General features: G+C 54.4%; 4 protein-coding genes and 1 long non-coding RNA gene across 5 annotated transcripts; 1 reads left to right on the forward strand and 4 right to left on the reverse strand.

The window, feature by feature from the left end:
* Positions 1-6,382: 6,382 nt before the first annotated feature.
* Positions 6,383-11,403, reverse strand: SOCS1 (suppressor of cytokine signaling 1). Its single transcript, XM_084762911.1, has 2 exons — positions 8,800-11,403; positions 6,383-8,295 (listed from the first exon to the last, which is right to left on the reverse strand). The coding sequence occupies exon 2, from the start codon at positions 8,243-8,245 to the stop codon at positions 7,607-7,609; it is 639 nt and encodes a 212-aa protein (XP_084619037.1). The 5' UTR covers positions 8,246-8,295; positions 8,800-11,403; the 3' UTR covers positions 6,383-7,606.
* Positions 11,404-13,573: 2,170 nt separating this feature from the next.
* On the reverse strand, positions 13,574-14,087 carry PRM3 (protamine 3). Its single transcript, XM_084761728.1, has one exon. It carries the CDS (start codon positions 13,985-13,987, stop codon positions 13,661-13,663), a length of 327 nt encoding a protein of 108 aa, XP_084617854.1. The 5' UTR covers positions 13,988-14,087; the 3' UTR covers positions 13,574-13,660.
* A 171-nt stretch (positions 14,088-14,258) lies between these two features.
* PRM2 (protamine 2) lies at positions 14,259-14,984 on the reverse strand. The gene has a single exon (XM_084762251.1). It carries the CDS (start codon positions 14,865-14,867, stop codon positions 14,598-14,600), a length of 270 nt encoding a protein of 89 aa, XP_084618377.1. The 5' UTR covers positions 14,868-14,984; the 3' UTR covers positions 14,259-14,597.
* A 1,076-nt stretch (positions 14,985-16,060) lies between these two features.
* PRM1 (protamine 1) lies at positions 16,061-16,566 on the reverse strand. Its single transcript, XM_084762912.1, has 2 exons — positions 16,354-16,566; positions 16,061-16,254 (listed from the first exon to the last, which is right to left on the reverse strand). The coding sequence occupies exons 1-2, from the start codon at positions 16,457-16,459 to the stop codon at positions 16,208-16,210; spliced, it is 153 nt and encodes a 50-aa protein (XP_084619038.1). The 5' UTR covers positions 16,460-16,566; the 3' UTR covers positions 16,061-16,207.
* A 21-nt stretch (positions 16,567-16,587) lies between these two features.
* On the forward strand, positions 16,588-23,842 carry LOC311586765. The gene is made up of 3 exons (XR_014775654.1): positions 16,588-16,833; positions 17,474-17,583; positions 22,897-23,842. It is a non-coding gene; the product is annotated as an uncharacterized lncRNA (long non-coding RNA).
* Positions 23,843-24,052: the final 210 nt, after the last annotated feature.

The raw sequence follows: 24,052 nt of genomic DNA on the forward strand, positions 1-24,052 counted from the left end.
TGGCTGAGCAGCTGAGCAGTGAACGCTGGCACCCTCCTGTCTCCACCTCCCGCCACTGGGATTGCAGAGTCTTGCTCCCATGTCTGGGTTTGTTGTGAATACTGAAGATCTGAGTTCAGGTCTACGTGCCCAGCAAGCACTCTATGCACTAGACCCTCTGCAGCCCCATTTCCTATTTTCACTGGAGGTTTTCTGCTCAGCTCAGGCAGTGGGTCAACTGTGTCTTAAACACCTCTCCAGATGGAGGTGGAGGGACGGGTGCCTGTGGCCTTGGCACGTGGACACAGAAACAGGAAAATCATGAGATCACAACCAGCCTGGGCTGTGTTGCCTGAGACCATGTCTCAAAACCCAAAGCAAAACAATCCCAGGTCTCTGACACCTGTTGCTATGCTTCTTGCTTCTTTGTGTCTTCCACTTTAGGGATGGGCTGTGAGGCTTGTAGAGGCTTCAGCACCCTTGTCAGTGGACAGGGTAACAGTAACAGCGCCCACCAGATGAGGCAGGGTCACTAACTACACGTCTCACATACACAGAGCAGAGCCAACTGTCTCAGCAGAACTTACAACCACTGCCCATCCCAGACTCTGGCCCTCAACACAGGCCATCATCCAGTTCCCTTTCTATAAAATTTCCTCATGGCAACAGTAACCTGATTAGGCTAGGGGTGGCCTGTTATGCCAACCGGAAGACCCAAGTTTGAATTGCCAGCACGCACTGGAGGAACAAGACAGGCAGAAACCTGGGACTTGATGGTCGGCCAGTCTAGTGGGAAAAGTGAGTTCCAAGTTCAGTAGGAAACCGTGTCTCCAAAAATAAGATTGAGGGAAGACACCAGATGTACACCTGTGTGCAGGCAAGGGTGCACATATATATGCACACGCACAAAGCACACATATACACACACACACACTCACACAACTGGGTAGCAGAGTGGCTGGAACTTGCCAAACAACACAAACGGAGCCCACGGATGCATGATTAGTTTAGAACTTAACATGCAGGAATAGGAGAAAAACAGAGTCAGACCCAACCTGGGGCATGGCATTGGCGTTTATTTAGCTCTCTGAAGTTCAAGCTCTCATGCTTAGATCTGGTCCACGCTGGTGGAGTAGGTAGGGATGGTGTGGGCCACTATGCCGGCATGACTTAGAATGATGCCTAACATCTAGGGATCGTTTGACAAGACTGAGCCGGCTGTCACTCCTCCTATCAGCAAGGGAGGCGGCCAGGATGGGACTGGTCATGGGTTTGTGGTTCAGTTGACGTCAGGGCAGCTGGCACAAGTACAATAATTATTATCTTTATTAAAAGCCCCTAGATTTGGGGCATCCAGGAGTTTGCTTGTCATCTGCTCAATGCCCATGACCTCTCTCAGCCAGGGCAGAGGTAATATGCTAATTGAGCCTGATCCTGGTTTTATGAATGAGGCCACCACAGTTCCTCAGTTGACAGAGCCAGAACTCAAAGCCAAGTCCAAGGCCCTGGTCCTGGCTCTCTCAGCCCCTCTATACTGTCTCCTAGAGTGCGATGTCATTGGGCAGGGGCCTAGTCGACTGAATCAACCAGGCCCCACCCCATATCTTCCTTCATCCTGTCTGGTTATTCCTCCTGGCTGCACCCGGCTGCGGGAAGGAGTGTGTGGCTCACCCACATGTCCCTGCAGGCTCCCAGGTAGGGCCAACTTTTTGTGTCATCTTTCAGGCTCCACCCTCATAGGGAATCACCTGTTTTCCTCAGGCTTCCTAGGTCTTGGCTCACCCTCATCTGCACCTGTGGGCCCTCTTTAGTCCCTCTAGGGTCCATTCTGATCTGGCAGCTCTCCCAGGCTTGATTCTAACACACACACACACACACACACACACACACACACACACACACACACACACACACACACACACACCCTCCCCCTCCCCCCATCCTGTGTTGGCTTCCTAGGCCTGCACTGTGGGAAAAGGGCAGGCTGGAATGGTGGGGTCCCTGAGCTTTGGTTGGTCTGTGGACATTCCCAGTAGAAGTCCTCAGCCCTCTATCACCTGCAGTGAGTAGGATAAAGATCAGAGGCATCAGAAGCATCTAGACCCAGCCCTGCTGCCCCACCCACCAAAACACAGCCATCCTTCAGCCTTTTTGAGCCTGTTTCTTTATAATAGGAGCTGGGTTAAGTGTAGCACCTATCAGGTAGTCAACAAATGAGGACTGACCTAAAACAGGAAAGGCTGCTCATCTAACCCAAGGGGTCGTGAGTTCAAGGTCATCTTCGGCTACATAGCAGGATCCTGGTCAAACACTTTGTAGGTGTCTATTTAACATTGTCTGGAAGGCTAGGGGCTTATTTCACTCCCAGGTGAGGAGAAGAGGTTGAGACCCTGTGCTGTGTGGTTAGGAGAGGCAAGGGCCTAGAGTGAGGTGGGAACACCACTGAGTCTCTGAGGGAGCACTAAAGGAGGCAAGGAGCAGAGCTCGGTGGTCCAAACCTATCATTCCAGCACTTGAAGGCTAAGGTAGCCTGGGCTATATAGTGAGTTCCAAGCCAACTTAGAACTGGCCTGGAGACCTAGAGACTCTGCCTTTAAAAAGAGGGTTAGAGCCGGGCAGTGGTGGTGCATGCCTTTAATCCCTTGGGAGGCAGAGACAGGAAGATCTCTGAGTCCAAGGACAACCTGGTCTACAAAGCAAATTCCAGGACAGTCTGGGCTACACAGAGAAACCCTGTCCCCCCCCCCAAAAAAAAAAAGAAAGAAAGAAAGAAAAAGAAAGAAAAAAATGGTTAGGGGCTGGAGAGAGGGCTCAGTGATTAAAACCAGTTCTGCGGTACTGGTCAGTTCTTGTCAGCTTGACACAAATTAGACTCGGGACCCTTAATTAAAGACTGGCCTCCATCAGATTAACCTGAGGTCACACCTGGGGGGCATTTTCTTGCTTAATTATTGATGTGGACAGTGCTAACTCGAGGGCAGGTGGTCCCTGTGTGTGAGGCAAGCTGAGCAAGGCCGTAAGCAGTACTCCTCCGCGGCCTCTGCCTCATTTCCTCCCTCAGGCTCTCAACTTAGCGCCTGCTCTGACTTCATTCAGTGATGCTCTGTGACCTGAGAGAAGAAATAAACCCTTTTCCTCCTCCAAGTTGCTTTTGGTCAATGTTTTATTACAGCAACAGAGGGGGGGGGGGAAGCGTAGGACAACCTGATTTCGATTCCTAGTACCCATAATAAGTGGTTCACTGCCATCTGTATTCAAAACCCAAGGATGCAATACCATCTTTTGACCTCCAGGGCACTGTCACTCACATGCACGCACATAATTAAAAATAATAAAAATACCTGGGTGTGGTGGCGCACACCTTTAATCCCAGCACTTGGGAGGCAGAGGCAGGTGGATCTTTGTAAGTTCCAGGCCAGCCTGGTCTACAAAGTGAATCCAAGACAGCCGGTGTTCTGTTACACATAGAAATCCTACTCAAAAAACCAAAACCAAAACCAACCCGACCAAACAAACCTCAATAATAGTAAATATTCAAAAAGGGGGTGTGGATAGGGGGTGGCTATCATCACTTTGACCTGGCGTGACCTTGGGACATACCTGCTTTAGGCCTTAGAAAGAGCCAAGCAGGCTGCATACACAGCACACACACGCGTGCACACACACACACGCATACGCACATGCACACACATGTCCATTACACAAGGGGGCCACTGGTGAAGGGAGTCAGGCAGGGCTGAACAGAGCCCAGCACAGCCCTGCAAGTTCAGCGATGTCATCAAGAGAAGCCCTGGCCAAAAAGAATTTGCCCAGACCAATGCTTTACTGCGCCACTGACCGGCACCCTACCAACTACACCTTAGCAATTACCACAGAAAGCACAGCAGCCTGGAAGTAGGAACAGGTGACTCCTGGGCCAAAGCTGGGCAAGGTCTCGGATCCTCAACTCTGTGAACTTTAAGCCTGTCCACCTTGCAGAACAGGCATGGAGCTGCTGACCCGTCCTGGATAAGGTCAGGGCAGGATGGGAGATGTTGTACCAGCATCCCACAGTCATTTGTGGGCCTGGGATCCATGGTTGCCATAAGGGCTGTGGTTTAGGTCCCAGTTCCAAGCTCAAGGTGTCAGAGTGGGCACTGCTCTGTGAAATGTGATGTGATTTTGCTCAGTGAAAACAGCACTCCTATGAGACACTTTGAGGACCTCTGGAATCAGGCTGAGCCCCCTTGTTATTCTGGGCATTTTCTCACTTATGACGGGTGAGCATCACTCCAGGAACCTCTTAATGCAGTGTCCTGGGTTCTGCTCAAACACTGCTGCCAACCACTCACACTCAGGGGTTTGCAAGAGACCTTCTGCTTCTCCTTGCTGTTAGCCTATTGGAGCTGAGGTCTGGCCAGGAATGACCCACCCTCCGAGCCCCGCCACAGGCAGCAAGCTGGCTGCCTTAGCCCCTCTCTACCCAAAGGGCAGAGTATGTCCAGGTTCCCTATAAACTCACTGAGATCTATGGGGCACAATACAGCCTCCCCTCTGGAACCTGTTTGTGCTGCCTCTACATCCATCCATTATGACTTTTCCCTACCCTTCCTGATCGTCTCCAAAGACAACCTCAGGACCAGCATGGGTGGCCTTCCTAACTTCTCCCAGTGCCGCACACCGTCCAACACTGTTAGCTTTCCTTTGAGCACTGCCTCTTCTTGTAGTATTGTTCTTTTATATTTGTCTAGTACCCAGAACCCTTCGTTTCTGTATTCTTGGGGCTTACAATAACACCTGAAATGGGCAGTGTTTAGTATTTCTCACTAGGTACCCTAGGCTGACCTTGAACTCTCAATCCTCCCAACCTCCACCTAGTGTTTGTTTTCTGGACGTGGACGTCCTTTCTTGAGCACTTGACAGAAATTAGGCACCTACTACATGGCATGATCCTGTGCTAAGTGCTTCATATATCCAAGACGTTTGCCTGACCGCTCCGTGTTCAACTCCTAAGGCGAGAGAGAGCTGACGGGATGGGGGGGGGGAGGGGGCGGCTAGTGACGCATTTTCATAGGGGCGGTGGTGTGCTCAGGAGGTGCAGAGGCAACACTTGGGCGGCACAGGCAGGTAGGTCTCTGAGTCTGAGGCCAGCCTGGTCTACAGAGTGAGTTTCAGCATAGCTAGGACTACACAGAGAAACCCTGTCTCAAAAAAACAATGGGGGGGGGGGGAGGGGGAAAAAAACCAACTTCAACTTCGAGGCTTGGCCGCTACTTTAGAGCTTCGTACACTTGTCTGAGCCTTTTCTTCCTGAGTAAAACAAGGACCACAGTTGTCAGCTGTGTTGGCTTTTAGGCTGGTCTCACACCGGTGAGTGAGTGCGTGTGTGTGCATGTGTGCTGTGTGCACGTCTACGCAAGCAGTCAGTGTTCCAGCCCCACACCCCACCTGGCCCCCTACTTGGTCCCTCTTCTCACTTTTCATTCTTGTGCACTGACGTAAGCTCTGCTGAATCATACGGCTGAGGTTTGACGGCCAGATAGAGAATCCGCACCCCAGGGAAGCCACAAGGCGACTGACACACAGACACTGGAGTGCAGCTCCCAGGGGCTTTTAGGTCACCTTCCCTGTGTCAGGATGGATTTTTTTTTTCTTTTCTTTTCTTAATGACTCATAAAGGGAAGAAAGGGCCGGCTCTGGGGAGTATGACAGGAGTTTTTTCTTCCTACTTGTTCTGCCTCAGGCTTCTACAGGGCAGCGTGTCTGTGATTTACTTAGGTGATTAACTCAGGCTCGTCAACTTTCTTCTGATTAGGAAATCCCCCGGCATGCTGTAGAACCACTTGCCTATTGACCTGTGCTTGAAGGAGGGCCTGGCTCTTGCCTGCGAAATGGGGATGCCAACAGTGCCATAGTCCCAATCAGGAGGCCCAGGTGAAGGGTGACTGTTTTAAAAGGTGATTGGGAACTAGCGAGTACCAGTACCAGCCAGACACCAGCAGGGCCTCAGCAACGTAGGAGCTCTTCTTGGCCTTCTCACCTGTTTCCCAGGGGCAGGAGCTCGACTCTCAGGCAGGTCCAAGTATTAAGCAGGGTCTTTCCCAGATAGCCCAGCCCACCCACCACCACCACCAAGCTCTTGCTGGGGGGGGGGAGGGGGGAGCAAGGGAGGTGTCTGCAAAGTGTTGCTAGTGTCACCTGCTCTCTACCCTGCCGGACTGAAAAGCAGCAAGAGGACTTCATTAATTCACACAGCAGAGGTGGGGGCTAAAAAAAAAAAAAAAAAAAAAAAAGGAATAGAGGGCAAACAAGATGTGGCCTCCATCCTCCCACGCCACCTCCCTGAAGGCACCTCAGAGCAAGCCTGGGCCCTGCCAGTACGCCCAGGGCAGCTGCGTCCTCTGATCATTAAACAGTAGGGAAGCGACAAAGAAGCTCATCCCAGGCTGCAGGACCACAGCAGCTCATGAAGATAATGCGGGACATGTCAGCTAAGCAGCCACCTGATGACCAGCCCATCTCAGCCAGGGTCTGGGTCCTTCCTGGAGCCACAAATGTGTCCTGGGACAGGCCTGACAGCAGCACTGCCTCAGAGAGTTGGGCTTTTCAGAGGCCCAGAGAGGCAAAGGGAATTGCCCAAGCCACCAGCCGCACCCGGGCCCCTGCCACCACAGACCACAAAGCAGCTTTCTGGCTCCAAAAAAGTACACAAGGCAGAGTGGGGGAGAGAGGCAACATGTCAAGCCGGCATGGCTCATTGTCCTCTGTGAGGGACTTGATGGCTTGCAGAACCTGCCACTCCTTCCAAAAGCTCGGTGAGCCCTGGCCGCTCTGCCCCACCCTCTTCCTGGAAGTAGTTGTGGTCAGAGACGCAAAGAAGTTTCCTCTCTGTCATCCATTTCAAATTGATGCTGGACAGACAGTCAAAGCGGCCCACCTCTGCAGGCAGGAGTGACACCAAGTACCCATCTCTCGGATTTCTCCTCTGTACTTTGGGGACTAGGCAGTACTAAGCATCGGGGCTATCCCTATAAGATTCGATCAACCAGGGGTAGCAGAATCCAGGCTCGGATGGCCAGGAGAGCTCAGACTGGAGCGGCCATCTTCCCAGACACACAGCAAACTAGCCTGGCAGTTTGGTCCCCAGGCCAACTCCCAGCACCCCCAACACTTCAAGAAAGTAAATCTGCATATCCCTGTCCCAAAACATACGCTCTGGAAATTTTTTTTCTTTAAAAAAAAACTTTCATAATAAAGTTTATTACCTAAACTGGCTGTAAAAATATAAAATAGGATATTCTGCACAGCAGAAAAATGAAGCCAGAGACCCTCCCCCACCCCTGGTTTGTGCAAAGATACTGGGAATATGTAAACATGGAGAGGTAGGAGTGGAGTTCAGGTCCTGGCCCCAAACACAAGCTGCTACAACCAGGGGGACCTGGAGGGAGCACCAGGAGGGGAGCCCCCCTCCCCCGCGAGAGGAGGGATGGGGTCTCCAGCCAGAAGCGGGAGGCACCTCGCCCTCCACACCCACTCCCTCCGACCCAGACGGGGAGGGCTCCCACGTGGTTCCAGGAAAATAATAATAATTAATAATAAGAAATAATAAGGCGCCCCCACTTAATGCTGCGGGCACGGCGGCAGCCGGTCAGATCTGGAAGGGGAAGGAACTCAGGTAGTCGCGAAGTACCGGGTTAAGAGGGATGCGCGCCAGGTTTTCGCGACCCACGGCGGCCACGATGCGCTGGCGACACAGCTCCTGCAGCGGCCGCACGCGGCGCTGGCGCAGCGGGGCCCCCAACATGCGGCGCGGCGCCGCCACGTAGTGCTCCAGCAGCTCGAAGAGGCAGTCGAAGGTCTCGCGGCTGCCGTCCAGGTGGAAGCGGCCAGCTTGGAAGTGCACGCGGATGCTCGTGGGTCCCGAAGCCATCTTCACGCTGAGAGCAAAGAAGCAGTTCCGTTGGCGACTGTCGCGCACCAGGAAGGTGCCCACAGGCTCGGCGCGCAGTCGCTCGTGCGCCCCGTGCACGCTCAGGGGTCCCCAGTAGAAGCCGCAGGCGTCCAGGAGTGCGCTGGTCCGCGTGATGCGCCGGTAATCGGAGTGGGAGCGGAACGTGCGGAAGTGAGTGTCGCCCGGGGCCGGGGCTGGGACCGCGGGGCAGGGCCGCGGACGCGCGGGGGCCGCCGGCGAGGATGAAGACGAGGACGAGGAGGGCTCTGGCCGCCGTCGGGGCTCTGCTGCCGGAGAGATCGCATTGTCGGCTGCCACCTGGTTGCGTGCTACCATCCTACACGAGGGGCCAGCCGGAGGGGTGGGCCATAGCGTCCAGGGCTGCGCTGATGGGGGGAGACAGAGGCAGTGAGCCGGGCGTCCGGGTGGCACTGGCCGGCCAGCAGACCCCAAGGAGTGAGGGCGCAACGCAGAATCCGCCCGGAACCTCTAAACCTCGGTGGGCTCATCTGCGAAGTAGGTCGTTCCGGTACGTGGAACCTTTCCAGGCTGGCGGTGGAGCCCAGCCTCCCCGCGCGCGTGGAGAAGGGGGCGTGGAGAGGGGCCCGACTCCCGGCCGTCCCCGCCGGTGGCTTGCCTCCCCGCGGCTGCCGCCTGCTGGCCACGCCGGGGACTGGAACCCGGGCGGGCGATCTGGGCTCAGGGCCGGATAGGAGGCGCTGCCTGCACCCCGGGCACGCGAGGGGCCGCCTGGGCAAACCAGTGGGGCGGGCGCCAGAGGTGTGGTATCCACCACCCCGCCACGCAGTCTGCGAGGGTAGTCCTGCTGGGCTCCACTCCCTTTCCTCCCATCCCTCCCTCCCTCCTCCTTTGCCGGTGATTCGGCTCACCTGGCGGCGGGACGCGGGGCGCCGCGGCTGGGGGCTCTGGGGCGGCTGTCGCGCATGCTCCGGGGACGGAGCCGTGCAGCTGCCACGGCCGCAGCTCTCTCTGCTGCTGCCCGCCCCTACATCAAGCTCTTAACTAAGAGGTCCCGCCCACCAGCCCCGCCCACCGCCGCTTTCAGTTTCTCTTTCCGGCCAGTCTTGGGTCCCCGCTGGTCTCCTCCTGGTCCTGATTGGGACCTCTGCGTCCTGAAGTTCTGGCTTTGCCGGGAATCTCTGGTCCGTGTCTGGAATGGCCACCTTAGGACCTGGTGCCCGCTCTTTTACTCTGGCTACCTTTGCCCTGCAGCCGGCCGGGTGGGAAGCTAGCACGGCGCTGACCCGTCTCCTCCCCTCTCGGTGTCTGCATCCTCCTGGTCAGGGCTCCGCCTCGCCTGGAGCCTGCGCCCCCCTAAGAAGCTCCTCCCTGCCGGGGTCCTTCCGAAGGCCTTGGCAGTCTCGGCCTATCCTGGAGCTCGGCTAGCCGGTCCTGGAGACTGGCGGGGCCGCCGCCCTCCCTCGAGCCTCGGAACCCCGCGCCCGGGCCCCTCCCGTTGGCCACTCGGCCTGGCCTTGGCTTGGGCTTCCCAGGAAGCGGTGGCCTGACCGCAGAGGCTTCAAAGGAAGCCTGAAGCGGTGCGGGAGGGGCGCCCCCGCTCCCGGCAGAGTTCCTCGGAAACCGGGCGGGGTTGGGCTGGGTCCCCAGCGGCCTGGACTCATTCCTTCTACGTGGGCAACTGGAGAAACTGAGGCCTGGGGCGGAGTTTTGATTCTCGGTGGCTGGACACCTCCAAAGGAACCCAGGGTTAAAAAAAAAAAAATGAAGCTTACAAACTGTCTCCGCACCCTCACCCCTCAACCTGACACCCTCAAGGCTCCAGCAAGCATCTGCCTGCACAAGAACTCAGTGCACACCTTGGGTTTGGGATCCAGGCGGTCAGACCTATCATTAGGACACTGTGTGGTTTCGTGATTCAGTTTGTCCTGGAAGGCCATGAGTAGGCAGGCGCCTGGCTGGTGGCGATGTTTATGAATGAAGGCGGGTGAGGTTCGCGAGCAAGCTTCTCTCTGCCTCATAGAGGCGCACACTGCCCTCTACAGGCTTCTCTGATTGCTGCCGGGCGTCTTATCTGAAGCTCTGGGGCCAGGTCCTCCTGGGTTCCCTGCCTCAGTTTCCCCAGGCTGAGCCCAGAGCTCCATATTTCATTCTAAGCACAATGAATTTGTGTGGCTGGGGCTGGTAGTGGTCACTGGTGGGATGGGAAAGATGATGCTGAGTGGTGCTGGCCACACCTTGGAGGGTGATGGGGCTAACAGAAGGTTCTATAGTGGGTAAAGGCTGGGCTTAGAAGCCAGGCTCTCCTCCAGCTCAGCCTCTTCTGGGCTGTGGATAGCACTGCCTCCCTCAGGTCTATGGATGCGCCCACCCTTCCCCCTGCCTTCAGGGTTTGCCTTAGCTAACAGGCCATCAAACTTCGGTCCTCCGGCAAGCACCACCACGGGGTAGAACCATTTCCCCAGCCCAGGGAGTATGGACTAGAGGGAAGCCTCTTGGCGTACAGTATTCCCTTGGGACTTGGCATGAGGTGGGTGGTGGCAGAAAGTGGCAAGGCTAGGCTGGCTCTGCAGGCGTGCCTCCCTGCCAGGCTCCTTGGCAGGCCTGTGCAGAAGGAACCCTATAAATAGATGGCCCCAAGCCTCTCACCACCCCACCCCCACTGGCAACTTGAGCAGCTGCTCAGGAGAGCTACCCTCATTCCTTTAGTCAGAGGGCACGTCCTCTCACCCCTCCCCTGGCTAGCCTTCTCTCATCCATCCTTAGGGACGAGACTTTCACTTCCTTGGCTATGACCTATTGGCTTGCATGCTAAGCACTTCCCAATCGTAAATCACTGATGGGCCCAATGGTAAAAGCACAGACCCTGACGCCTTTACAACTTGGTTTCAGTTTCCAAAGAGAAATATGCTGAGCTGCTGCATAGCTTCCAGAACAGAGGGACTGGTTTCGAGACAAGGTCTCTCTGTGTAGCCTTGGCTGCCCTGGACTTGCTTTGTAGACCAAGCTAGCCTCAAACTCAGTGATCTGCCTGCCTCTGCCTCCCAAGTGCTGGGATTGAAGATGTGTCCCACCATGCCCAGCAGGCCACCTTGTTCTACCAGCGAGGTTGGGGTGGAAAGGAAAAAGAAACCAAAGGATCTGTTTTTTCCAGCTTTCACAATGTCCTGCTGGGAAACACGGCACTTTCAAAATCACACGCAGATGGGAGAAAGGTAGGAATAGGCTTTGCGCGGATCTCAGCAAGGGAATGGGGTGAACCAAGATGGAGTCACCCCAGGAATGGTGACTTGTCCGAGTGTATACACATGCACGCGGGGCATTGCTTGTGCTACTATTTAAGTTAAAAACAAAACAAAACAAAAAGCTGCTGACAGTCTTCCAGGGTACTTTAATCCATGTTGCATAGAAATTGCTGCAGCGACATGTTCCTGTAACACCATCATCCCAACATTCCCCTAGTGATGCCTATCTCCTTTGGGATCGAATGGACACAGGAACCTGAAGAGTCTCACTTGTGTCTTCGTCCTAAAAGACAGGGTTGGGAAAAGAGCCTTTAAAACCTGCTCCCCAGCCACTCCTCCCTCCAACGCAATGCTCTCTTGGGCAGCCTTGCCTGCTCCCCCTCTTCCCTGCTCCCAGGCTGCAGCAGTCTCTCCCACTCCTCCACTGGCAGGTACCTGAGCTACGCCTCTTAGCTCTGTATGTCCGTTTCCGCCTCCTGGCCGCCTTTCTCTTGTTCACTTTCCCTTCCAAGGTCTTCCTGTTCTTGGTGCCACGGTGGCCAGGTCTTGGAGGGGAGCATCTGGAGTGCATGGCTTGTTTGGGGTGCCTTGATGGCGGGCTGGGGCTGGAGCTGGAACCGGAGCTTGGGTGGCCTGCCGGGCTGCAGCTCCGGCAGTGACGGCTGCAGTTGCACTGGTTACAGGTGTGGCCTTGGGGCCGAAAGGAGCTGTGGGGTTGGGTGGTAGAAGAACTCTGCGTCTTGGTATCCATGGGAGGCCACACTCGGAGGGGCAAAGTTCTCCTCCTCCTCCTCTTCTCCCAGCAGGCCCAGCTTTGGGAAGTCTCCACAGCCCTGGTTATATAGCTGGGCCGATTATGATGGCACAGGCCATAGAGGGTGACAGGCATGGCAAAGCCCTGCCCCTCACCCTCACCCTCACCCTAGGGTGGGGCGGCTTTTAGGGTCCTGTGGGTCAGATTGTGTAGAGCCCCTGTGGGTTCACTTCTCCACATTCGCCTCCCCAACTCTGTGGAATAGGGAGTCACTGCACCCACTTCACAGTGACAACATTAACAGAATTTGTATCATGAGGTTAGTGAAAGGCCAGCCTTCCCAGCCTCCTTTCCAGGTTGGGAGGTTGAGGATCAGGTTCAGAGCACTGAAGTCTGATCTTGGTTTTGCCATGGGGTCCCCTCAGTCTTTTTATTCACTTTATAGCTCAGCCTCCTCTTCCTCTCCCCCTCAGAAAAGAGCCCCCCACCACCACCAACCCCCTTCCCCCAGCACATCAAGTGTCATAAGTACTGAGCATAACCTCTACCACGGTGGCTCGGCAAGGCAGCCCTGCCAGGGAGAAGTAATTGAAAAGCAGGCAACAGAGTCCTTGTCAGAAACAGCCCCCACTCCCCTCACTAGAGGACCCACATGACCAAGCTGCCCAGCTTGGTCCACTCCACACATGGTCCTTGGTTGGCGTTTCAGTCTCCAAAAGCCCCCTAGGCCCCCAGGTTAGATGGCACTGTTGGTCTTGTGGGATTCCTGTCCTCTCTGGGTCCTTCTATCCTTCCCCGAACTCTACCACAAGGCTTCCTGCGCTCTGCCCAATGTTTGGCTGTGAGTCTCAGCATCTGCTTTGCTCCATTACTGGGTGGAGCCTGTCTGAGGACAGCTCTGCTAGGCTCCCATCTGCAATCGTAGCAGAGCATCATTGATAGTGTCAGGGGTTGGCTCTCTCCCATGGGGTGGGCCTCAGGTTGGGTCAGGCAAGGGTAAACTTTGGGTTGCAGTTTTTGTGGGTGGGTTGGTGTTCTCCAGAGTCTCAGCTAGAGTCACCCCCATATCCTCCTAGGAGCCTATCCTGTCATAGGTCTCCAGCTTTTCCAGATGCCCCCACCTTCAGTATCTCTTCTCTCTACCAGCCCTCTGTCCTGCCCCCAGCCTTGCTCTCCTCACAACCTCAGTCTTAAGAAATATCCCTTTCATTCTTATCAGCATGGGATGCCTTGAGTTCTGGTGGTCTCTGCTCCAGCCCCCTAGATGGCCTGTGTGCTCTTCCCAATCCTGAGCCACCTGTGTATTTCCACAGCACTGTCTACCCTCCTGCCTACAAGGCCCTGCCTACTCAGGAGAGGCAGTGCTGCGAATCACATACCATTTTAATAAAACATGTCATTGCGAAAACTGCCTGATTTACTGAGCCCTGCCGTGTACAAGGCCCTGCGCACAGGTTGGGGTCCTGTATCTCTGCCTCTGTGGCAGGGTTTGGGAAAGCCAAGGGTAGCAGTGTCCTTCCTGTTTGGGAAGTTTCAGACCTCTACTGCACTGCTTTGACCAATGTTATGAGGGACTGCCCCTCATCAGTATGTGGTCCTTGGTTGGCACTTCAGTCTCCAAAAGCCCCCTGAGCCCTGGTCCACCCAACCCACCCACGCATAAGGGGAAAAGAAGGAAACAGGAGAGTTCCTTGGAGACTTTATTCTTTTTTGAATGTCCTTCCTCTGGAGCGGCAATAGGCACCCATTGCCGGGCAGACCTCATATGATGCGTCAGGAGTGCGTCTGCTTGGGCTCGGGGCTCGGCTGGGCCATGGTGTCCTCTGTGCTCTCCTGCTTCTCGGACTCCAGCAGCAGCAGCTTGCCTTTCACCGGGATCTGCTCCTCCTCATCCTCATCTTCCTCTTCCTCCTCATCCTCCTCATCCTCATCTTCCTCTTCCTCCTCATCCTCATCTTCCTCACCCTCTGATGACAGGGAGAAGTTGTCTTGACTCACACAGGCCACAAGCTTCTTCATGGAGGACTCATGGCCACGGCTGTGACCTGTGTTCTGTGCTGTGCCGTGGCCGATGCTGAGTTTGGCACAGCGGGAACCCATCGCCCACTCCTGTCTCTCCGGACTAGGAGGGAGGCCCCTTGGACAGTGAGAGGATGTGAGGCTAGTGGGTGTGGCACTGACCTCACAAAGAGGCTCCAAGGCACCACCCTCCCCCACCCCGGAATCTTGGTCTTTGGGTCCTGGCAAGCCAGGCCCTATCTTCCCGTGTGCCTATTTCACTGTACAGGCAGAGTCGCCTAGGAATGGTCCCTTTTCCCTTCCCCCCCCCCAGGCCCATGATGGCCATGAAAAGGAGACAGCAGCCAGTGAGTCTCGTTTCAAGCTTTATTTGGCAGGTGGCTTTGCTCATTACTCAGATCTGATGGCTCCTTGGCAGCTCAGGGTTCAGGCATTAATGTGGAATGGTGGTGTGGGTTCGCATGACGTTGCTTGGGCAGGTGACTTGGCTCCAGGCAGGATGGATGGGCTTGGGGAGGCTTAGTGGTAACGCCTCCTGCACCTCCTGCACCTGCACCTCCTCCTCCTTCGGGATCTTCTGCAGCCTTTGGGAAGGAAAGTTCCAGTTTGCCAAGCTGTCTGGGAGGCACCAGGGTTCGGGTGGGGGCACTCCTGCCTTGCTGGGCAGCAGCATAGGTAGCTAAGGGAGGGCTCAGCCGGCTGTTGGGTGCTCACCTCTGCGCCGCCTCCTGTGGCGGCAGGAGCGTCTCCTTCGCCTCCTGCATGACCGGCGCCTCCTGTGGATCCTGTGCAACCTCCTACGCGAGCAGCGCCTGCGTCTGTGGTAGTGGCATCTGTGTGTCCTCCCATAGTCCTCCGCATTCTCTGGGCTCAGCCCCTGCCCCTGCCCCTCACGCCCATGTTCTTGCCCAGGCCCCTGGTGCGGGCCCTCACTCGGGCTCCGCATTCGGTAGCGAACCATAGTGCCAGGAGATCAGGAGGCTCTGGGCTGAGGCTGCAGCTGACCTAGGTAGGAGGAGGAGGGTGGAAGGCTGCCCACCTGCTCTTGGTGGTGATGGTCTGGTGTGGGGAGTGCTTGCAGACGGCTCATATATAAAGGGGAACCCCACTGTGACCTGGCGGCCCACCCCTGATTGTTCCCCCCCCCCCTTGCACAGTCCCCTCTGTGAGGGCAACACAGGCAGGGCTTGCCGCACCAGCTCTCAGGGGTCCATGGTACTCACCTTACATGGGTTAGAGGCGTGTCCTGCCATGCCCACTTTATAGAGACCAAGCCCATGGATCTTAGCTGGCATGCCAAGCAAGCAAAGCACCTCCCAGCCGCCCCAGTCTGTGAAGTTTCCCACCTTCTCCATGTGCATAAGGACACAGTCACAGAATACTGTCACCTTGTATCTTCCATGGGGGAAACTAAGGCCCAGAAAGCCCGATAAGGTCTGAAGGCAACACAGCTTGAGTCCAGTGTAACCCTGACTGTCCTGGCAGGACCTTGCTCTGTAGACCAGGCTAGCCGTGTCTCACCCCTGTCACCTCAAATTACACATATATATATAACACCCCTGAATCAGGATCTGGGCTCCACCCACAGGAAAAAATTTCATATCACACACACATAACCTGGTGGTTGTATCTACAATCAGAACCACAGCTACTTAAATCTTAGTTCCCCTCTCATGGAGGATGTGGGGGTGGGGCAGAGGGACACCGTGAACGTAGAGGGCTTTCGGATCTTGATTGGATTAAAGGACCAGCACACACGAGGCCTTGGGTTCCCAACACCACATAAATTAGGCACCAAAGGTTATGTGCCTGGCGTATGCCTATAACCAGAATCCTTGGGTGGAGAGGGTCCACTGCCAACCAAAAGTGCAAATTTGATTTGGAGAAGGCCCCCATGGGCTTACCAGAGAAGGGGTTGGTTGATGGGCTTCAGGGAAGTGCGTCTTGGACAGCCTGCCATAGAGACCTTCTGATGACATTTGACCTGCCTGACTTTGACATCTGTGTGGTTGGGGCTCAAGACCCCCCTCATCGGGGTAGGTGGCCCTCGTGGCGCGCGCACAGAGGCCCTCAGACGCCAGTCACCCACGTCCCCTTACCACATTCACGCAAGGACCAAGGACCAAGAGGCATGAGTGGGATGAGTTTTCAACATTTATTGACAGGTGGCATTGTTCCTTAGCAGGCTCCTGTTTTTTTCATTGGATGGTGGCATTTTTTTTTTCAAGATGTGGCGAGAGGCTCTTGAAGTCTGGTAAAATTTTCAGGCAGGAGTTTTGGTGGACTTGCTATTCTGTGCATCTAGATTCTTCTACACCTTAGGGTGTATCGGCGGCGGCGGCAGCACCCTGGGAAGGCAAGAGAGGTGGTGAGAGGAGCTCCACAGGCTGGGCCCAATTCCCTGAACCCCTGGGACCCAGCCCAGCCCAGCCGGTCCCACTGCTCACTTCGCCTCCTCCTCCGGCAGCATCGCCTCCTCCGTCTGCGACATCTTCGCCTGCGGCGGCGGCATCTGCTCCTGCTTTTGCTGCGGCAGCATCGGTACCTGGCCATGGTGCTAGCTTGGCCTGGAGCTGGCTCAGAGCAGGGGGCACCACCTGGGTCGAGCCAGCCAACCTGTGAGCAGGTGGAATTTTGCGGGCTGTGGCTGGGAAGCCTGCACCCTCTTCCTTTTATAGACACTTAGGGGCCGCTGGGGACTATGAGGTCAAAGAGGGCCAGGACCTCATAGACCATGGCCAGCAGGACGGGTACCATGTCCAAATATGGGCACGAGAGGGGTGGGCAGGACTTTGGCATCAGGAGTTGCTTGTGTCACAGTCAAGCAGTGACAGGGATGGCACCGTCTTGAGCATTCAGTCAATCAACTTAGGTGCTAGTGAAGGGCTGGCCACACGCCAACTTCCAGATCACACAGGGCCAGGCAGGTGAGTGAAACAGCCACATAAAATTGAACTGTGAAACAGCACACACACTCAGACTGCCCAGAGGATGTTGTTGAGGGAATCTGTCCTTATGAAAAATTAGTGGAAGCCCCAATGGGACACTGACAAGAGTCAGGAGGGTTTCAGAGTCGCAGAAGGGATCATCTCCAGCGAAACACTGGCGCCCCACTCATGCACCCGGTTATAAACAGGAGCCATATCCATGTGGGAAGGTGCTGGACGTTGCTAGACAGGAGACACATGTGGGGGGTGCTGCTGACCACTGCCTCAAGGAGTGAGCTCCTGTCGCTGCACCGCCTGAGAGAGGGGCTGAAAGGTGGTTGGACAGGAAGCAAAGGGAAGGAGACCCAGGATGTGAGTGAGGCAGCAACAGGGGATTGGCTGAGAAAGCAGAGGCCCTCCATGTCCTGGGGACACACTGACAGGCAGAGGGGTGACGGTCACATTCCTGCCAGCTGCTTTTAGGTGTCTCGGAAAATACCTAAAGACACAGAGGGGGCCGGGAGAGGCAAGTGAAAAGTAGCCAATATGGGGAAAGCCTCAAAAAACCAGCCCCTTCTGATCAAGGGCTGCGGCTTCTTTGACTTTTCACTCCGCCTTCAAGTTCTTTTTGTTCTCACAGTTGTCTCGCCATTCAAGAGCAGGCCTCCACAGGAGAGCTGTGCAAGCCCGTGGGATACTCGGAGCTTCCGAGCAAGGTAGAGGGTACCAGTCCAGCCTAGGATTTGCTTGGTAAGCCAGGCCCCACACCATGTGTGGTTCTCACACAGGACCTGTTTTTGTAATCCCATATCTGGGAGTAGAGCTCGAGTTTTCAAGTTTGAACAAAAGCAGAGTAAAGGCTAGCCTTGGACTTCTGGAAACCCAGTCGCAGCCACTGTCCAAGCACGAAGAAAAGGCCATAGGATAAAGGTGCTACTGTGTGGCAGCTGCCTCAGACACCTAACCACTGTCCACGATCACCCTACATGGCTTCAGAGCGCTCTAAGCCTCAAGGGTGAAGCTCTGGGAAGGGGTAGGGCGCACTCCAAGGAAAGAGCTCGGGCTCCCCTCCTCCAACCCCCAGTGAGGTGTCTTGAGTATCAAGCTGCAAGCCACTTAGGGCTGCAATGGGTGGGACCGAGTAGGCTAGGATGGGTGTTCCGTGAATCAGCTTGGGGTTCTGTGCAGGGCCCACCACTTGAGTGGACGTCGTGTTTGCTTACCTCCACCAGCCATTGAAACCCTGCACACTGGCGGTCCCCACCTCCCCGCCCCCTGGCCCTGCTGTCAGCCTGATCGGTTCTGTCAGTGTGAATTCGTGAGTACTTTATACTTTGCGTTATTTGCAGCTTCAGGAAGGACGAGTGTTTACTTTGACTTGCAGTCTCAGGGGTTTTCACCCCCATGATGGCGGAGGAGACACGGCAGCTGGGGCATTCTGTCTGCAGAGGTGGGAGTTTGCGTAATTGTGTAATTGAGATTGTCAATTTCACAGGACCTAGGCCGGGGGAGGCAGATCTTTGAGCATCTCAGCGAGGGTGTTTCTAGATCAGCGGACACGGGAAGACCCATTCTAAACATGAGCAGCAGCACCCTGTGGGCTGGGGTCCTGGACTCAGCAAGGGGAGGAAGTGGGCGGAGCACCAGCTTACGTCTCCGCTTCCTGGCTGTGGTTGCAATGTGACCAGCCGCCTCACCCTCCTGCTACCTCGGCTTCCCATCATAGTGGGCTGTACCCTCCTGTGAGCCAAGTACACTGTCCCTTAAGGTATTTTGCCATGGTGTTGATACCGGTAGCCAAACACGTGGCTTTTTCACATCATGGATCAGGAAGCAGAGAACTTCTGACTTGTGTCTACCAGCTAGGGCGCGTATCCCAAGAGTTCCATAACCTCCCAAGAGAGCACCCCCGTCTAGGGACCAACTGTTCACTTCACATTCAGATTTAGCAGTTATAACCAGCCTTTGGGCCCTCCTAGATGTCCCAAACTCATCTTGGGTTCCTTGGTCTGACCCGAGAATCACATCCCCAAGCAGCTCCCTCAGGGTGGCATCTGAAACCAAGATGTGGTCATGGGGCGCTTGACCATGGACCACTGCTGCTCACCATATGTGTGCTCTAAAACTATAAACCTGTCTAGACACATGAAGGTATGGTTCATTGTGACTGGAGCCGTGACTGCATTGAGAGCTGCCAAATATGTGAGGAAGGTCTCAGGGCATATGAGAACCAGAGGGCCCTGATCTAATGAACAGTTCAGCCTGCCAATGGAGTTCCAATTTGATGGGGCCTGTGGAAAATGTGGTTAGAGGAAGTGGTTCACTGGGGGGGGGGGGCAGGTCCTTGCAACTCCGTCGCTCTCTGGCCCCTTCCTGTATTCCCACCCCCCTCAGCTTTCTAGCTGACAGGGAGTAATAGAATGTCACACAACTCTGTTGCTGTGTGTTGGGTGTTGCCCAAGCCCATGTGATCAGTGACCACAGGACTGACTTTGTGGGCCTCCGAATGCTGAAGTGGCAGGTGGGTGCCACCAAGCCACCCACCCATTGTGACTTAAATAAAGCCTCTTGGCAGGAGAGCACCTCCCCTTCTCCCTTTCCTTGGAGCTGAGACTTTCCCTCCAGTGTGGGGCTGGAGCCTAGGCCTCAGAAGGTGGGCAAAGGGCTCTGCCTCAGCGCGTTCCCTTTTCCCATGAGTATTAGTTAGTTCCTGCTGTTCCAGGTTCATCTTCCTATGAGACATATGTGTTCTTGGCAGCACTAGCACCCTCTGGGGTTTTAAAGCTGAGGAGTGTCTCCAAATGACAAGTGTTTTGGGGTGTTGGATGCCCTATGCATCACACACACTGAGGGGCGGAAAAGGGAGGGGAGCAAGAGTGTAACTTGCTAGAAGCCCCCATGAAGGAGGAAGAGGGGAAAAGGTCTCTGTGGCCGTTGCTGCACTGGAGGCTTCCTCCACTGTTGTCTTGCATTCCTTGTAATTACCAAGGCCAGCTCAGGAGCCACCTCCCCAGGGCCTGTAGCCTATGTGCCACACCTGCCCATCCAGCGGCAAGGTGGGAGCTTTGAGCTGCTTATGTGGCTAAGTACCTGAGGATGACCTTGAACTCCAGATCTTCTTGCCTCCACTTCCCCAGTGCTAGGATTGCAGGCGTTCACCACTACATCAGACTTTTATATTTGCCTCTTAACTGATATACACATAAAGCCAGTGGGTACTAATAGAGAGCATGCGATGGTCCCAGATGTGCTCACACTGAAGTTTTGTTTTTTGTTTTTTGGGTTTTTTTGTTGTTGTTGTTTTTTTTTTTTTTTTTGGTTTTTCGAGACAAGGTTTCTCTGTGTAGCCTTGGCTGTCCTGGAGTCACTTTGTAGACCAGGCTGGCCTTGAACTCACAGTGATCTGCCTGCCTCTGCCTCCCGAGTGCTGGGATTAAAGGCGTGCATCACCACTGAAGTCTTAAAGCCACAGTAAAGCTATCTGTCTCCTGGGCTGGAGAGATTGGCTCAGAGGTTAGGAGCACTGACTGCTCCTCCAGAGGTCCTGAGTTCAATTCCCAGCAACCACATGGTGGCTCACAACCATCTATAATGTAATATTGTGCCCTCTTCTGGCCTGCAGGTGTACACACAGGCAGAATACTGTATACATAATAATAATTAATAAATAAAATTTTAAAAAAAAGCTGTCTCCCTCAAACATCTACCATGGGGTGTGTGTGTGTGTACCTACAAAACTAGATGTCAACACTGAGTGTTGTTCCTTGGGAACCATGTACCTTGGTTTTTTGAGGCAGGATCTCTCACTATCCCAGAACTCCCAGAATAGGCTAAGGAGTCCCAGGGCTCTTCCTATCTCTGCCTTGCCAATGTTGGGATTGCAAGCACGTGTCACCACACCTGTGTGCTAAGGCTCACACTCAGGTCCTCAAGCAGGCAAGGCACAGCTGACTGAGCCCATCTCCCCAACCTTTATAATTTCTTTATGGTGGAAACATTTGCCTTTCTTTCTTGTGTTTGAGGACATGCAGTTTGAGAACAAGAAAAGAATAAGACAGAAGTGTGGGTGGCACACACACACACACACACACACACACACACACACACACACTTTTAGTCCCAGAACTCCGGAGGCAGAGACAGGAAGATCTGTGTGTGTTCAAGGCCAGCCAGGCTTACATAGTGAGACCTTGTTTCAGAGAAAAACAAAACAAAAAAACCAACCAAAACCAAATCAGGCTTGGTGGCTAGTGTCTATAATCCCAACACTAGAAGCTGAGGCAAGAGGATTGCCACGAATTCAAGGGTGGCCTAGGCTACACAGTGAGATCCTTGTCAAACAAAGCGAGGGGCCAGGGAAATGGCTCAGTGGATAAAGTGCTTGCTGTCGAGTGTGAGGACCAGGACTTAGGCCTTCGGAGTCGACATAAAAGCTGGGCAGCTGTGGAGCACTTAGAGGCGGGCACTCTGGTTAGTTAGACTGGGTGGAATTGTCAAACCTGGATTAATGGAGAGACCCCACCTCAGTAAAATGAAGTATTGCTGAACAACCTCAGGCCTTCACACATTCACACACACACACACACATGTGGACACATACATGTATACAGACATGACATCACACACATGCAAGCAAACAGTAAAGAAAAGAATAAAGACCAGGGCCTGGGGAGACCCTTAGTGGGTAAAGGCTCCTGCTGCCAAGCCCCATGACCCGTTCTCTAGGACCCACAGAGCAGTAGGAAAAAAGTGACTCCCCAAGCTCTTCTCTGACCTTCACACTCCCGCTGTCGTTTGTGTACACTCGTGCACACACACAAGCACACCAAAAATAATAGTGTCATTAAAAACTAAAAGAACAATACAAAGAGGAAGTTCAGCGTTACCCTAACCCAAGCATTTGTGAGGCAGAAACAAGAGGCTCACAAATTTCAGGCTAGCATGGGCAACATAGTGATCCTCTCAAAAACACAAAACAGCCGGGTAGTGGTGGTGGTGGCGGCGGCGGCAGCGCACGCCTTTAATCCCAGCACTCGGGAGGCAGAGGCAGGCGGATCCCTGTGAGTTCAAGGCCAACCTGGTCTACAAAGCGAGTACAGGACAGTGAAGGCTACACAGAGAAACCCTGTCTCGAAAAACCAAAAAAACAAAACAAAACAAAACAAAGCAAAAACAAACAAGCAAACAAAAAAACCCCCACAAAACAAAGCAAGCACAAAGCAAACAAACAGGACAGGAAAACATTTTAAGAAGGCAGAGCTCTTGGCTAAAGTAATGTGGTGGGCAGGGGTTGAGGCACGTGAGACCTAGAATGAACAGCCAAGAAGGAACCTTCTGGAACCCCCTCTCCCAGACTCTCTATGTGAGTGGTCAGATAGCTGGTATGTAGTTCCTGTGTGTGTTCCTCAAGGACACGCCAGCCGGGTGGCTTCTGTGGCTTCTGCACACCCACAGGTCCCATAAGACAGTGGTCTGACAGGAAAGAGAAACTGAGTGGCCAGCTGGGGTTCATTTGCACTTTCCCCGCCTGCTGTGCCGGCCCTGCAGGTGGCTGCTGCAGCTGGCTGCTCTAAGGGAAAGAGATTCCCAGACAGCTCTGCACAAGTGCACAGTGTTCTGCATCCTGGGACGGCTGCAGAGCTGGGGGGGGGGGGGGAGGGGGAATCAGCACCCAGCACACACAGCCCCAGCACCAAATGTGTTCCCAGGCACTCAGATGTTCCTTCCAGTAGCAACCTGCTTGAAGGGTCTCAGTCTGAGTTAGGCTCCTTGGTTTCTCTGTCTGCAAAGGGGGTATTAAAGCTCTTTTTCTTGAAGTATAGTAATAGGGAGGTCTTGTGCTGCGGTGTTGGTGTATGGGACGTCAGAACAAGAATGCAGAAATACAGCCGGCTAAGAGGGACTATTGTTCTGATTCAAAACAGAAGCAAGCAAGCCGAGCCCTGCCCAGTATTCTGAAAGGAGAGGAAAGCTGGGCTGAGCATACACTGCATCTGCTATTGCCATGCAGGTTGGGTTACAGGAAGGAGAACCAAGGCAAGACACACAGTCTTTGTTTTGCAGGTCACGGCCTGTGTGAATAGCCCTTGGCTGCCAAAACAAAGCAAACGCAAAGAGAACTGAAACCTCCTGGAGACCCGTTTAAAGCTGGCATTTCCCAAGCACCCATGAGGAAGAGACCCTGCCACCACAGCTGTGACAACAGGCCCCCAGGCCCAGACCCCGGGCTGTGCTTAGGAACTACCACGGTGTTTATTGTGAAGAGAGACTGTGTGTGGCTTGTCTTCCACACCTCTGTGGTCCAGGAAAAAGTTTAGGGTGGGTGTCATCATCCCCAGTCCAAAAGGACGGAACTCCAAGCCCAGCCCTTCTTGGCTCAAGGAAACGTCAGAGTGACGCTCTCAGCTCCACGCCCTGGAGATGGTGGAGTTAGATGGGCCGCTTGAGACTGGCAGAGATAAGTCAGCTATGGACTTAGGGCTTACAGCCACCTGCACCTAGAGGTGCGAACAAGCCTTGAGGTAGAAGGTTTTACAGATGAACACGAGTCTCTCCAAGCCAAGGGCCAACTCCGTCCTCAGCTGCAAACCCCAGTGCTGGGTCAGAGAGCACAAGGGGAGGAAAGGCAGCTTTAAGGTAGAATCAGACAGCCGAGCTTGTCTGAGCTTCCATTCCCTTACCCAATAGGGTAAGCAACTCTTAACTTTGCAAGCTTCACATAAGGATACAAAGTGACAAAGCGGGCCAGCAGATGTCCAGGAGGCAGGGGACAGTGGCCATGCAGGGTGCTGCTTTTCTGCCCCAGCCTTGTCAGTGTAAGCTGCATACAGGACTTGGCATCTTTTTGACTCATCTGATTCATACTCTGGGGCTGTGGAACTAAGAGAGTGATGGAGGAAGACACCAGATGCCTGGCCCCCACACCCACGGGTACACACACCCTAAGTAAAAACATGCCGGCCAGGCACCAGGCAGGGGTTCCCTGACTCAGTTTCCTCATCTGTCAAAAGGCCATAGTAATGGTCCTTGCTTCATATAGGAGCATTGGTAGAGTTGAGTGCCTTCCCAATGGCGCTCGTGGGGGTCGGGGGGGTGGTGGTGGTGGGGCTTCCAGATGGTGGCTTGCTGGCCAGGGAGGTTAGGAGCACAGGTGTAGCTCGACCGACCTGTCAGGTGGGGTTTGAAACCCTTTTCACACTACACTCAATCCTCAGCTTCT

This window comes from Acomys minous (genome assembly GCF_964271855.1).
Source record: "Acomys minous genome assembly, chromosome: 16".
Classification (NCBI taxonomy): Eukaryota; Metazoa; Chordata; class Mammalia; order Rodentia; family Muridae; genus Acomys; species Acomys minous.

Coding starts and splice junctions, on each gene's coding strand:
- PRM3 (XM_084761728.1), bottom strand. CDS start 13,987: ATGGGTTCCCGCTGTGCCAAACTCAGCATCGGCCACGGCACAGCACAG.
- SOCS1 (XM_084762911.1), bottom strand. CDS start 8,245: ATGGTAGCACGCAACCAGGTGGCAGCCGACAATGCGATCTCTCCGGCA.
- PRM2 (XM_084762251.1), bottom strand. CDS start 14,867: ATGGTTCGCTACCGAATGCGGAGCCCGAGTGAGGGCCCGCACCAGGGG.
- PRM1 (XM_084762912.1), bottom strand. CDS start 16,459: ATGGCCAGGTACCGATGCTGCCGCAGCAAAAGCAGGAGCAGATGCCGC. Junction 16,255..16,353: donor CTGCCGGAGGAGGAGGCGAA/GTGAGCAGTGGG, acceptor TTGCCTTCCCAG/GGTGCTGCCGCCGCCGCCGA.